This window comes from Carcharhinus amblyrhynchos, chromosome 19 (genome assembly GCF_965287045.1).
Source record: "Carcharhinus amblyrhynchos chromosome 19, sCarAmb.v2.hapA, whole genome shotgun sequence".
Lineage (NCBI taxonomy): Eukaryota > Metazoa > Chordata > Chondrichthyes > Carcharhiniformes > Carcharhinidae > Carcharhinus > Carcharhinus amblyrhynchos.
In genome coordinates, this window is record NC_137342.1 from 1,733,912 (window position 1) to 1,746,209 (window position 12,298).

The 12,298-nt window shown below is 52.8% G+C and overlaps 1 protein-coding gene across 1 annotated transcript in view; it reads right to left on the reverse strand.

The window, feature by feature from the left end:
• Positions 1 to 12,298, reverse strand: part of LOC145355578 (dynein axonemal heavy chain 3-like) — a 507,454-nt gene that overhangs the window by 106,663 nt on the left and 388,493 nt on the right. Inside the window, 2 exon segments of the mRNA XM_080207828.1 lie at positions 3,146 to 3,337; positions 6,080 to 6,175. Coding sequence (XP_080063954.1) covers positions 3,146 to 3,337; positions 6,080 to 6,175 — 288 coding nt within the window.

Consider the following 12,298-nt stretch of genomic DNA (forward strand, 5'->3'; position numbering starts at 1 on the left):
GTCATGGAGCGGAGTCAGGGAGTGAGGTTGAGAAGGATGGGGTCAAGGAATGGGGTCGAAGGGGATGGGGTCGAAAGGGATAGGGTCAGGGAGGGACAAGGTCAGGGAGTGTGGTCAGGGTCAGTGTGACACTGGTTGGGTCTTTATGCTCCTGCTGAAGGTGAGTTGGTATAAAATTGGATAGGGTGGCAGGGGTTTGGAGGTGGAGGGTGGTAAAGGTATCGGTGCCTCATGGTGAAGCTATCAGGGAAAGGCTGGTAGACTTGGCTGGGCGACACGGTAGCACAGTGGTTAGCACTGCTGCTTCACAGCTCCAGGGTCCTGGGTTCGATTCCCGGCTCGGGTCACTGTCTGTGTGGAGTTTGCACATTCTCCTTGTGTCTGTGTGGGTTTCCTCCGGGTGCTCCGGTTTCTTCCCACAGTCCAAAGATGTGCGGGTTAGGTTGATTGGCCATGCTAAATTGCCCCTTAGTGTCCTGAGATGTGTAGGTTAGAGGGATTAGTGGGTAAAATGTGTAGGGATATGGGGGTAGGGCCTGGGTGGGATTGTGTTTGGTGCAGACTCGATGGGCCGAAGGGCCTCTTTCTGCACTGTAGGGTTTGATGATTCTATGATCTATTTGTGGGGTGCACTCTTCCTAGCACAGGTTCCTCTGGAAAGAAGTATCCCTGTCTGCTGCTTCCTGACCCCCTCCCTCTCTGCGACATGTCCCACTCTCAGTGCTGTGGCTGCCCCCAACTTACAACCCAGTCTCATCCTCTTCGGACTGACTAGAGCCCCTCTGATTGGCTGGCAACTCTTGGGGGTGAGTGCAATGATCTCTGACAGCGAATGCCTGACATCTAATTCAATCTGAACGTGGTCTCCAGCTGAGAGCAGCCTCCACACTGCATTCTCAGCTGATGCTGTCAGCTCATAGCCTTGGTATTAGACCCTGCCCACCCTGACCCTGGCCACCCTGCTGCCCACTGTGACCCTAACTACTGTGGCCCACCCTAACCCTGCCCACTGGAACCCACCGTGACCCAGCCCAACCTAACCCTGCCCACCGTGACCCTGCCCACTGTGACTACTCTGACCCTGCCACGCTGAATCTGCCCACCATGACCCTGCCCATCGTGACCCTGCCCATCATGACCCACCATGACCCTGTCCATCGTGACCCTGCCCATCCTGCCCACTGACCACTCTGACCCTGCCCACTGTGACCCTGCCCACCATGACTCTGCCCACCATGACCCTGCCCACCTAGACCACCATGTGGTAGAGTGCGGTGATAGTCAGTAGTCCAGAATTTCCTCCTCAGAACTGAAGTGAATCATTGGGGAAACTCTGCCAGCCCCCTTTGACCTTGAGCCTGCTGTCTGGGTGCAGTCTGGCCTCTGGGTGGTGTGTGTCCAGCTGAGGGTGGGGAGATTCAGACTGTGTGTGAGAATCAGATAAAACATTCCCAACCTCTTTCCCTCTGTCAACTCACCCAGGCCAACCTGAGAAGGTCAGATTTCAGGAGAGAAATTAAGGAGTTCTCTCTTTCAAATAATCAATAAATCAGTTTAGAAAACAGCAGCCTCGTTTCAGCATTCTCACTGATCACACATCTCACACAATCTAGCTAAAAATAAAGGGTTATTATCCTCCATACAACTGGCTAACTCTGAGGGTTAATGGGTAAACTCTGGCAGTATTTTTGTGTTGTGATGGTGAAGATCGGCCTATTCAGAAACACCATCATTAACTGTGATATGTTCAACAAACACAAACTGCAGGAAGCTGGGCTGACTCTGAAACAGCAGCTTGTTCATTCTGCTTTGATGCTTCAAGTACTGACAACTTATCACAACTTGTTTCCCTGTGAGTTATTCACTCCTTGATGCTGGAACAGTAACATTAACTCAGTGGCATTGCTGCTGCCTCACAGCGCCTGGGTTCGATTCCAGCCTTGGGTGACTGTGTGGAGTTTGCACATTCTCTCCATGTCTGTGTGGGTTTCCTCCAGGTGCTCTGGTTCCCTCCCACAGTCCAAAGGTGTGCTGGTGAGGTGGATTGGCCATGATAAATGAGTGGGATTATGGGGATAGGGTGGAGGGCCTGGGTGGGATGCTCTTTTGGTGGGTTGGTGTAGACTCAATGGGCCGAATGGCCTCCTTCTGCACAGCAGGGTTCTATGGTATAATGCATTGATTCCCATTGACAAGTCTATCAAGTCATGTTTCCCTTGATAAACTTGATGCATATGAATGTTGATTATTGCACCATTATTGACAACTGATTCCTTCTTGTGGAAAGGAATAGAATGAGACCATTCACTCAGTCTGGTCGTGTGCAATTCAATCTGTATCTCAGCGCTCCATTAAAGAACATAAGAAATAGGAGCAGGAGTAGGCCATCTAGCCCCTCGAGCCTGCCCCGCCATTCAATAAGATCATGGCTGATCCGAAGTGGATCAGCTCCACTTTCCCGCCCTCTCCTCATAACCCTTAATTCCCCTGTCTATCAGAAACCTATCTACCCGTGACTTAAATATATTCAGCGAGGCAGCCTCCACCACTTCAACGGGCAGAGAATTCCAGAGATTCACCACCCTTTGAGTGAAGAAGTTCCTCCTCAACTCCGATCTAAACTGCGCCCCCCCTTAACTTGAGGCTGTGCCCTCTAGCCCTGCTATCCTTTCTAAGCGGGAAGAATCTCTCTACCTCTACCCTATCCATCCCTTTCATCATCTTATACGTCTCTATAAGATCCCCCCTCATCCTTCTGAACTCCAACGAGTACAGACCCAGTTTATTCAGCCTCTCCTCATAGTCCAACCCCCTCATCTCCGGTATCAGCCTAGTGAACCTCCTCTGCACTCCCTCCAAGGCCAAAATATCCTTGCGCAAATAAGGGGACCAAAACTGCACACAGTACTCCAGTTATCTGCCCTCGCTCCATATCGGCTGATCCACTAACAATCCTGACGGTTCCAATGTATAAAATGACAGGACTTTCTAATTCCAGTGGATAGATGTAAGGAAACTGTGAGCCATTGATTCAATCTCAGTGAAATACTTCCCCAAAACCTTTTGTGAAGAATAGTAAAATGTCTACACCAATAGAGAGCTTTCAGATAATAAAAGGACTTTGTGGATATTTGGAGAGAGTTACCTGAAACCAGTCGATGGTGCAGCAGTTAATCAGAGCTGGGAACTGTCGCAGACGGTTTCGGAATGCCTCTCCTATTGGACTGAACACCAACATGAAGTGCAGATTCTGCTGGACTCTCTCAGTAAAGTTGCTGTAGGTGTTGGAGGGAGTGATGTCCAGCTTTGCTTTTCCCGCTGGTGCAAGGTGATTTATCTGTGGGTGAAAGGAAGTTATTGCTAAATAACAGCAGGCTCCTGACACTGGCAATGAGATCCGAGGTTGGAGTTCAAACACATTCAAAGTACAATTAGAATGATAATATTTGTAAAGCACCTTCAGACCAGTTCCAGTTCAGTTTATTTGAACACGTGCTCACTGTTGCAATGTGAGAGATGTAAGATTGTACAAACAGGATTGTGATCACTGAGCAGGTAATTGGACCCTGGAACACACACACTGGCCAGGATGCTGGAGACAACTCCCTTATCCTTCTCTGAATATTGCCATGGGATTTCCACCAGTGAGATAGAAAGGGACACATTTAATACTAAAATACAGCAGCTCCAAGAGTGCAGCACTCCCTCAATACCTAGACTACAGCCTCAGAGCTTGCAGAGTATCCTCGGCTATGTTACTTTATCCATCCATAATGTGATAATAATAATAATAATACGGTGTCTTGGCGTTTATTGGTAGGGGGATTGAATTTAGGAGCCGCAATGTCATGTTGCAACTGTACAAAACTCTGGTGCGGCCGCACTTGGAGTATTGTGTACAGTTCTGGTCCCCACATTATAGGAAGGATGTGGAGGCTTTGGAGAGGGTGCAGAGGAGGTTTACCAGGATGTTGCCTGGTATGGAGGGGAGGTCCTATGAGGAGAGACTGAGGGATTTGAGGTTGTTTTCGTTAGAAAGAAGGCGGCTAAGAGGGGACCTTATTGAAACATATAAGATGATTAGAGGTTTAGATAGGGTGGACAGTGATAGCCTTTTTCCTCTGATGGAGAAAGCTAGCACGAGGGGGCATGGCTTTAAATTAAGGGGGGGTAGTTATAGGACGGATGTCAGGGGTAGGTTCTTTACACAGAGGGTGGTGAGGGATTGGAATGCCCTGCCTGCTGCAGTTGTAAATGCGCCTAGTTTGGGGGCGTTTAAGAGATCCGTGGATAGGTTTATGGATGGAAAGGGATTGGTTTAGGTTAGAGGGTCATTGCTTTTCTCTTAATTGGTCAGCACAACATCGTGGGCCGAAGGGCCTGTTCTGCGCTGTTATGTTCTATGTTCTACGTGATGAGCCATGAACTGGCAAAAACATTGTCCTTTGCGGATCTGACTCTGCCGAGGGGGGCCTGCCTCCAGGGGGTTCGGATCACGGGAGGCCAGGTCTGCCGGGGTGGTTAACGGGGTGTCTGCGAAGGGTGATCGAGGAGGGTGGGCTTCGGAGGTTCCCCCGCAGAATAAGAATCTGCTTCAGGTTGATAACAGTGCGGATCCGGAACGGATCCGAAGACGGTAAAGTGGGGTTTGGCGGGAGAGTTGGGTGCACGGTTCATTAAATCGATTTAAATGCGTGCTAATGTGGACTGGATCCACACCAAAATCGGGTAAAGGCGGTAAAGGTGCGATCTGCTCAGTTTCGGGTGCAGATCGTGTTACAGGCCCGAATTTACTGCGATTTCACGCCCAGAAACGGTAAAATTGGGCCCATTGTGTGTGACCCTGGGCCCAAAGTGAGTGACTCAGTGTCGCTCTCACACACTACACAATAGTGAATCAAAATAAGCTGAGGGGTGAGTCCGGGTGAGGCGGATAATCCAGGTGTCACACTCTGTAGGAGCTGACAGGGCAATGTGGTATCTCACAGCCGCTGATACCACATTGCAAAGATCGGTAAGTGAGACGCGGTGAGATGCCTTGTCAATGCTGGCCCGGTGGTGACTGCAGCATCTGGACTAAAACCTCCCCCCTCCCACACCTCTCCCCCACCCTGGGACATCCTCTCTCTCACACCAACCCCCACAACACAGCCAATCTCCTGGGAGAGACAGAGAACAAGGAACAAAGAACAACCCAGCACGGGAAACAGGCCCTTCGGCCCAACAAGCCTGCGCCGCCATCTTAACAAAGCATTTTCCTACACCTACCCTGCCCCGTGTGTATGTGAATGGTACCCCCATTGGAAACCAGATTCAGGGGAGAATAGTGTAGGGTCAATTTGGTACACCAATCAGCCTAGGAGCACATCTTTGGGGTGTGGGAGGAAACCGGAGCACCCGGAGGAAACCCACGCAAGCACGGGAAGAATGTGCAAACTCCCACAGACACCGGCCCAAATCCATGTATCTGCACAGCAATCAGTGATAGTCACTGAGCTGTTGTGGTGCCCATCTGCTGGTCCAGGATTAAGCATACACAACAACACGAAGTACTAGGCCACTCTCGGAACCTCCAAGAGCAGCCCATGCACGACCCACCGTGTGCATGCCCCTCATTTGACAACAAGGTGGACCGACGCACCTGCGGATTAAAAGAGACAGAACATTAACATGTAATATTACATTTCCAGTATCGTCCCGAGGCTCTGACCCTTTTTAAAACCGTCTCCTATAACCCTCTGTCCCTGTGTCACTCATGTGCCTATCTAAGTAAACCTTAAACAAGTCCAGCTTGCCTGCCTCCACCACCTTACTTGGTAGTGCTTTCCATAACCCCACGACCCTCTGTGTGAAAAACCTCCCTCTAGTATCCAAATTATACTTCTCCCCCCTCACCCTTAGCTCGTGACCCCTCGTGATAAAGGAGAACCCCTCGGGAGAAGGAGAACAAAGCTGAGGCCAATCAGGAAAGATATTCGGGAAAATTCCAATTCAACTCCTTAACCAATGGATCAGGGAAACAAAGGGTTGAGTGTGTTGGGGGAGTCTCTGGGAATCTGGCAGAGAGACTAACTCCTACCTTCTCAATGATGATCCGCTTTTCCTCATTATCGAACAAGTTGGGGATATCCCCGGTGGTGAGAATCATATTAATATCTTCCAGAAAAGCTTCATCCTGAAATAAAATAGGACAATTAATCGATTTGATACACAGTATATTTAGTAAACAGTCACCCTCAGGGTGTGGTTTCAGTGCTGAGGCTAGCTCTTACTGTCCATCTCTACTCAGAGAGGACATTGGTGATTCACCTTCATAAACCAATGTACTTTCCCTCCTCATCCCTATAAATTCATGCATTTAGCATGGCCAACGCACCCTAACCAGCACGTCTTTCAGACTGTGGGAGGAAACCAGAGCACCTGGAGGAAACCCATACAGATACAGGGAGAATGTGCAGACTCTGCAAAGACAGTGACCCAAGGCTGGGAATCGAACCCAGGTCCCTGGTGCTGTGAAACAGCAGTGCTACCCACTATGCCACCGTAACAACAACTATATGGGTAGAATTGACAAATAAGAAGGGGGGGATCACTTTGATAGGGCTGTACTATAGGCCCCTAAATAGTCAGCAGGAAATTGAGGAGCAAATATGTAACAAGATTACAGGGAGCTCCAAGAAAGATAGGGTGGTACTAGTCAGAGATTTTAATTTTCCCAACACTGACTGGGACAGCCCTAGTATTAGAGGGGTGGACGGAGAGAAATTTGTTGAGTGTATTCAGGAGGAATTTCTCATTCAGTATGTGGATGGTCCGACTAGAGAGAGGGCAAAACATGACCTCCTCTCGGGAAATAAAGAAGGGCAGGTGGCAGAAGTGTTAGTGAGGGATCACTTTGGGACCAGTGACCATAATTCTATTAGTTTTAAGATAACTATGGAGAATGAGGGGTCTGTCCCAGAAGATAAAATTCTAAATTGGGGCAAGGCCAATTTTGATGGTATCAGACAAGAACTTTCAAAGGTTAAGTGGGGGAGTCTGTGGGAAGGGAAAGGAAGAGCTAGTAAGTAGAAGGCTTTCAGGAGTGTGTTAACCAGGGTTCAGGGTAAGCACATTCCTCTTAGAGTGAAGGGCAAGGCTGGCAGAAATAGGGAACTCTAGATGACTTGGGATGTTGAGACCCTTGTCAAAAAGGAGGAGGAACATGACATGCATAGGCAGCTGGGAGCAAATGGATCCCTTGAAGAGTATAGATGTTGTAGAGTTGAGAGAGAAATCAGGAGGGCAAAAGGGAAGATGTGATTGTTTTGGCAGATAAAGCAAAGGAGGATCCAAAGAACTTCTACAAATACATAAAGGGCAAAAGAGTAACGAGGGAGAGTCGGGCCTCTTAAGGATCAACAAGGTCATCTATGTGCGGATCCACAAGAGATGGGGGAGATCCTAAATGAATATTTCTCATCAGTATTTACTGTTGAAAAAAGCATGGATGTTAGGGAACTTGGGGAAATAAACAGTGATGTCTTGAGGAGTGAACATATTACAGAGAAGGAGGTGCTGGAAGTCTTAAAGTGCATCAAGATAGATAAATCCCTGAGACCTGATGAAGTGTATCCCAGGACATTGTGGGAGGCTAGGGAGAAAATTGTGGGTCCCCTGGTAAGGATATTTGAATCATCGATAGTCACAGGTGAGGTACCTGAAGATTGGAGGGTGGCAAATGTTGTGCTTTTAAAAGGGGCTGCAGGGAAAAGCCTGGGAACTACAGACCGGTGAACATAACGTGTAGTGGGTAAGTTGTTAGAAGGTATTCTGAGAGACAGGATCTACAGGCATTTAGGGAGGCAAGGTCTGAATAGGGACAGTCAGAAGTCTGACAACACCAGCTTAAAGTCCAACAAGTTAATTTGGAATAATGAGCTTTTGGAGTGGAGAGAGGGAGAGGGAGAGAGGGAGAGGGGGAGAGAATGGAGGAGAGAGGGGGAGAGTGGGAGAGGGGAGGGAGGGGGAGAGAGGGGAAAGAGCGGGGAGAGAGGGGGAGAGAGGAGGGAGAGAGGAGGGAGAGGGGGGAGACAGAGGGGGAGAGAGAGGGGGAGAGATGGGGAGAAGGGGGGAGAGAGGTGGGGAGAAAGGGGGAGAGAGGGGGAGAGAGGGGGAGAGAGAGGGGGGAGAAAGGGGAGGAGAAAGGGGAGGAGAAAGGGGGAGAGAGGGGAGAGAGGGAGAGAGGAGAGAGAGAGGGGTAGGAGGGGGAGAGATGAGGACAGAGGGGGAGAGAGAGGGAGAGAAGGGGAGAAAGGGAGAGAGAGGGGTGAGGGAGAGGGGGGAGAGAGGGGGAGAGAGAGGAGGGATGGGGAGAGAAGGGGATGTGGGGGGGGTGGGGACGGGGAGATAGGGGGTGGAGATGAGGGGTGGGGAGGGGGGAGAGAGTGAGAGAGGGTGAGGTGCAAAGAGTGAGGGGGAGAGTGATTTGGGGAGACAATGAGAGAAAGAGATGGAGAAAGTGGGAGAGGGGGAGACAGTGAGGGGGGAGAGAGTGAGAGGGGGAGAGAGTGAAATGGGGAGAGAGTGAGAGGAGGAGAGAGAGACAGGGAGAGAGTGAGAGGGTGAGGGGGGAGGGGGAGAGAGTACTAAAGGAAGGAGGGGGCTAGAGGGAGGGAGGGAGTTGGTCAAAGCAGCTGAAGGTTGGGTGGCAATGATAGAATGGTTACAATTGGGCTGCGCAAGAGCCAGGATTGGATGAATCCGAGTGAGATTTCAGAGGGTCGTGGGGATGGAGGAGATCACAGAGATAGGGAGAGGGGGATTTGAAAATAGCGATGATGAAGTTACAGTGAAGACATGACCTATCCGTGTCCCAGTGTGTGTGAGTGAGCACAGGGAGTTTGCTGTGGGAATGGACAGCAGAACTTCTGGATAATTCCATGTGGATGGAGGGTAGATTATAGGAGATAAAAAGGAATGTGCAGGAAATGAATCTGGAGATACGTGTGGAGATTCCAAAGGAACGGGGAGAGTTTCAGCAGCTGGTCGGCTGCGACAGGAATGTATTTATGGAAATAGGCGTCACACGGATATGTGGCAGAGAGCTGGCACCTCAGCAACATCACAGAGAGTGATGTATTCTCACACTGCTGTCAGTAACTGGGGAACCGGGAATTCAGGCCTCACAACAGTTAATTGGAGGAAATTTCTGCTCAGCAACGTGGGGAGACTGAGAGAGATACTGCTGGGGGAGACCCGGTTCCAGGGACCGTGTTCCAGGGACCGTGTTCCAGAGACCGTGTTCCAGAGACCGTGTTCCAGGGACTGTGTTCCAGGGGCCGTGTTCGAGAGACCGTGTTCCAGGGACTGTGTTCCAGGGGCCGTGTTCCAGAGACCGTGTTCCAGGGACTGTGTTCCAGGGGCCGTGTTCCAGGGACTGTGTTCCAGGGACTGTGTTCCAGGGGCCGTGTTCCAGAGACCATGTTCCAGAGACCGTGTTCCAGGGACTGTGTTCCAGAGACCGTGTTCCAGAGACCGTGTTCCAGAGACCGTGTTCCAGAGATCGTGTTCCAGGGACTGTGTTCCAGAGACCGTGTTCCAGAGACCGTATTCCAGAGACCGTGTTCCAGGGACTGTGTTCCAGAGACCGTGTTCCAGAGACCGTGTTCCAGGGACTGTGTTCCAGAGACCGTGTTCCAGAGACTGTGTTCCAGGGACTGTGTTCCAGGGGCCGTGTTCCAGAGACCGTGTTCCAAGGACTGTGTTCCAGAGACCGTGTTCCAAGGACTGTGTTCCAGGGACTGTGTTCCAGGGACTGTGTTCCAGGGGCCGTGTTCCAGGGACTGTGTTCCAGGGACCGTGTTCCAGGGACCGTGTTCCAGGGACTGTGTTCCAGGGACTGTGTTCCAGGGGCCGTGTTCCAGAGACCGTGTTCCAGGGACTGTGTTCCAGGGGCCGTGTTCCAGAGACCGTGTTCCAGGGACTGTGTTCCAGGGACCATGTTTGAGGGGCTGTGTTCCAGGGACTGTGCACGGTGACACAGCGGTCAGCACGGTGACACAGCGGTCAACACGGTGACACAGCGGTCAACACGGTGACATATCGGTCAGCACGGTGACACAGCGGTCAGCACGGTGATACAGTGGTCAGCACGGTGACACAGTGGTCAGCGCGGTGACACAGCGGTCAGTACGGTGACACAGCGGTCAGCGCGGTGACACAGCGGTCAGTACGGTGACACATCGGTCAGCACGGTGACACAGCGGTCAGCGCGGTGACACAGCGGTCAGTACGGTGACACAGCGGTCAGCGCGGTGACACATCGATCAGCGCGGTGACACATCGGTCAGCGCGGTGACACAGCGGTCAGCGCGGTGACACATCGGTCAGCGCGGTGACACAGCGGTCAGCACGGTGACACAGCGGTCAGCACGGTGACACATCGGTCAGCGCGGTGACACATCGATCAGCGCGGTGACACATCGGTCAGCGCGGTGACACAGCGGTCAGTACGGTGACACAGCGGTCAGTGCGGTGACACAGCGGTCAGCGCGGTGACACAGCGGTCAGCACGGTGACACATCGGTCAGTACGGTGACACATCGGTCAGCGCAGTGACACAGCGGTCAGTACGGTGACACAGCGGTCAGCGCAGTGACACAGCGGTCAGTACGGTGACACAGCGGTCAGCGCGGTGACACAGCGGTCAGTACGGTGACACATCGGTCAGTACGGTGACACATCGGTCAGCGCAGTGACACAGCGGTCAGTACGGTGACACAGCGGTCAGCACGGTGACACAGCGGTCAGTACGGTGACACATCGGTCAGCGCAGTGACACAGCGGTCAGCACGGTGACACAGCGGTCAGCACGGTGACACATCGGTCAGCGCAGTGACACAGCGGTCAGTACGGTGACACAGCGGTCAGCACGGTGACACAGCGGTCAGTACGGTGACACAGCGGTCAGCACGGTGACACAGCGGTCAGTACGGTGACACAGCGGTCAGCGCAGTGACACAGCGGTCAGCACGGTGACACAGCGGTCAGCGCAGTGACACAGCGGTCAGTACGGTGACACAGCGGTCAGCACGGTGACACATCGGTCAGTACGGTGACACATCGGTCAGCGCAGTGACACAGCGGTCAGTACGGTGACACAGCGGTCAGCACGGTGACACATCGGTCAGTACGGTGACAAGCGGTCAGCGCAGTGACACAGCGGTCAGTACGGTGACACATCGGTCAGCGCGGTGACACATCGGTCAGTACGGTGACAAGCGGTCAGCGCGGTGACACAGCGGTCAGCGCAGTGACACAGCGGTCAGTACGGTGACACAGCGGTCAGCACGGTGACACATCGGTCAGTACGGTGACAAGCGGTCAGCGCAGTGACACAGCGGTCAGCGCAGTGACACAGCGGTCAGTACGGTGACACAGCGGTCAGCACGGTGACACAGCGGTCAGCGCGGTGACACAGCGGTCAGTACGGTGACACAGCGGTCAGCGCAGTGACACAGCGGTCAGTACGGTGACACAGCGATCAGCACGGTGACACATCGGTCAGCGCGGTGACACAGCGGTCAGCGCAGTGACACAGCGGTCAGCACGGTGACACATCGGTCAGCGCGGTGACACATCGGTCAGTACGGTGACACAGCGGTCAGCGCAGTGACACAGCGATCAGCACGGTGACACATCGGTCAGCGCGGTGACACATCGGTCAGTACGGTGACACATCGGTCAGCGCGGTGACACATCGGTCAGTACGGTGACACAGTGGTCAGTACGGTGACACATCGGTCAGTACGGTGACACATCGGTCAGCGCGGTGACACATCGGTCAGCGCAGTGACACAGCGGTCAGTACGGTGACACATCGGTCAGTACGGTGACACATCGGTCAGCGCGGTGACACAGCGGTCAGTACGGTGACACAGCGGTCAGTACGGTGACACATTGGTCAGCGCGGTGACACATCGGTCAGCACGGTGACACATCGGTCAGCACGGTGACACAGCGGTCAGCGCGGTGACACATCGGTCAGCGCGGTGACACATCGGTCAGCGCGGTGACACAGCGGTCAGCGCGGTGACACAGCGGTCAGTACGGTGACACATCGGTCAGCGCGGTGACACAGCGGTCAGCGCGGTGACACAGCGGTCAGCGCGGTGACACAGCGGTCAGTACGGTGACACATCGGTCAGCGCGGTGACACATCGGTCAGCGCGGTGACACAGCGGTCAGTACGGTGACACATCGGTCAGCACGGTGACACATCGGTCAGCGCGGTGACACAGCGGTCAGTACGGTGACA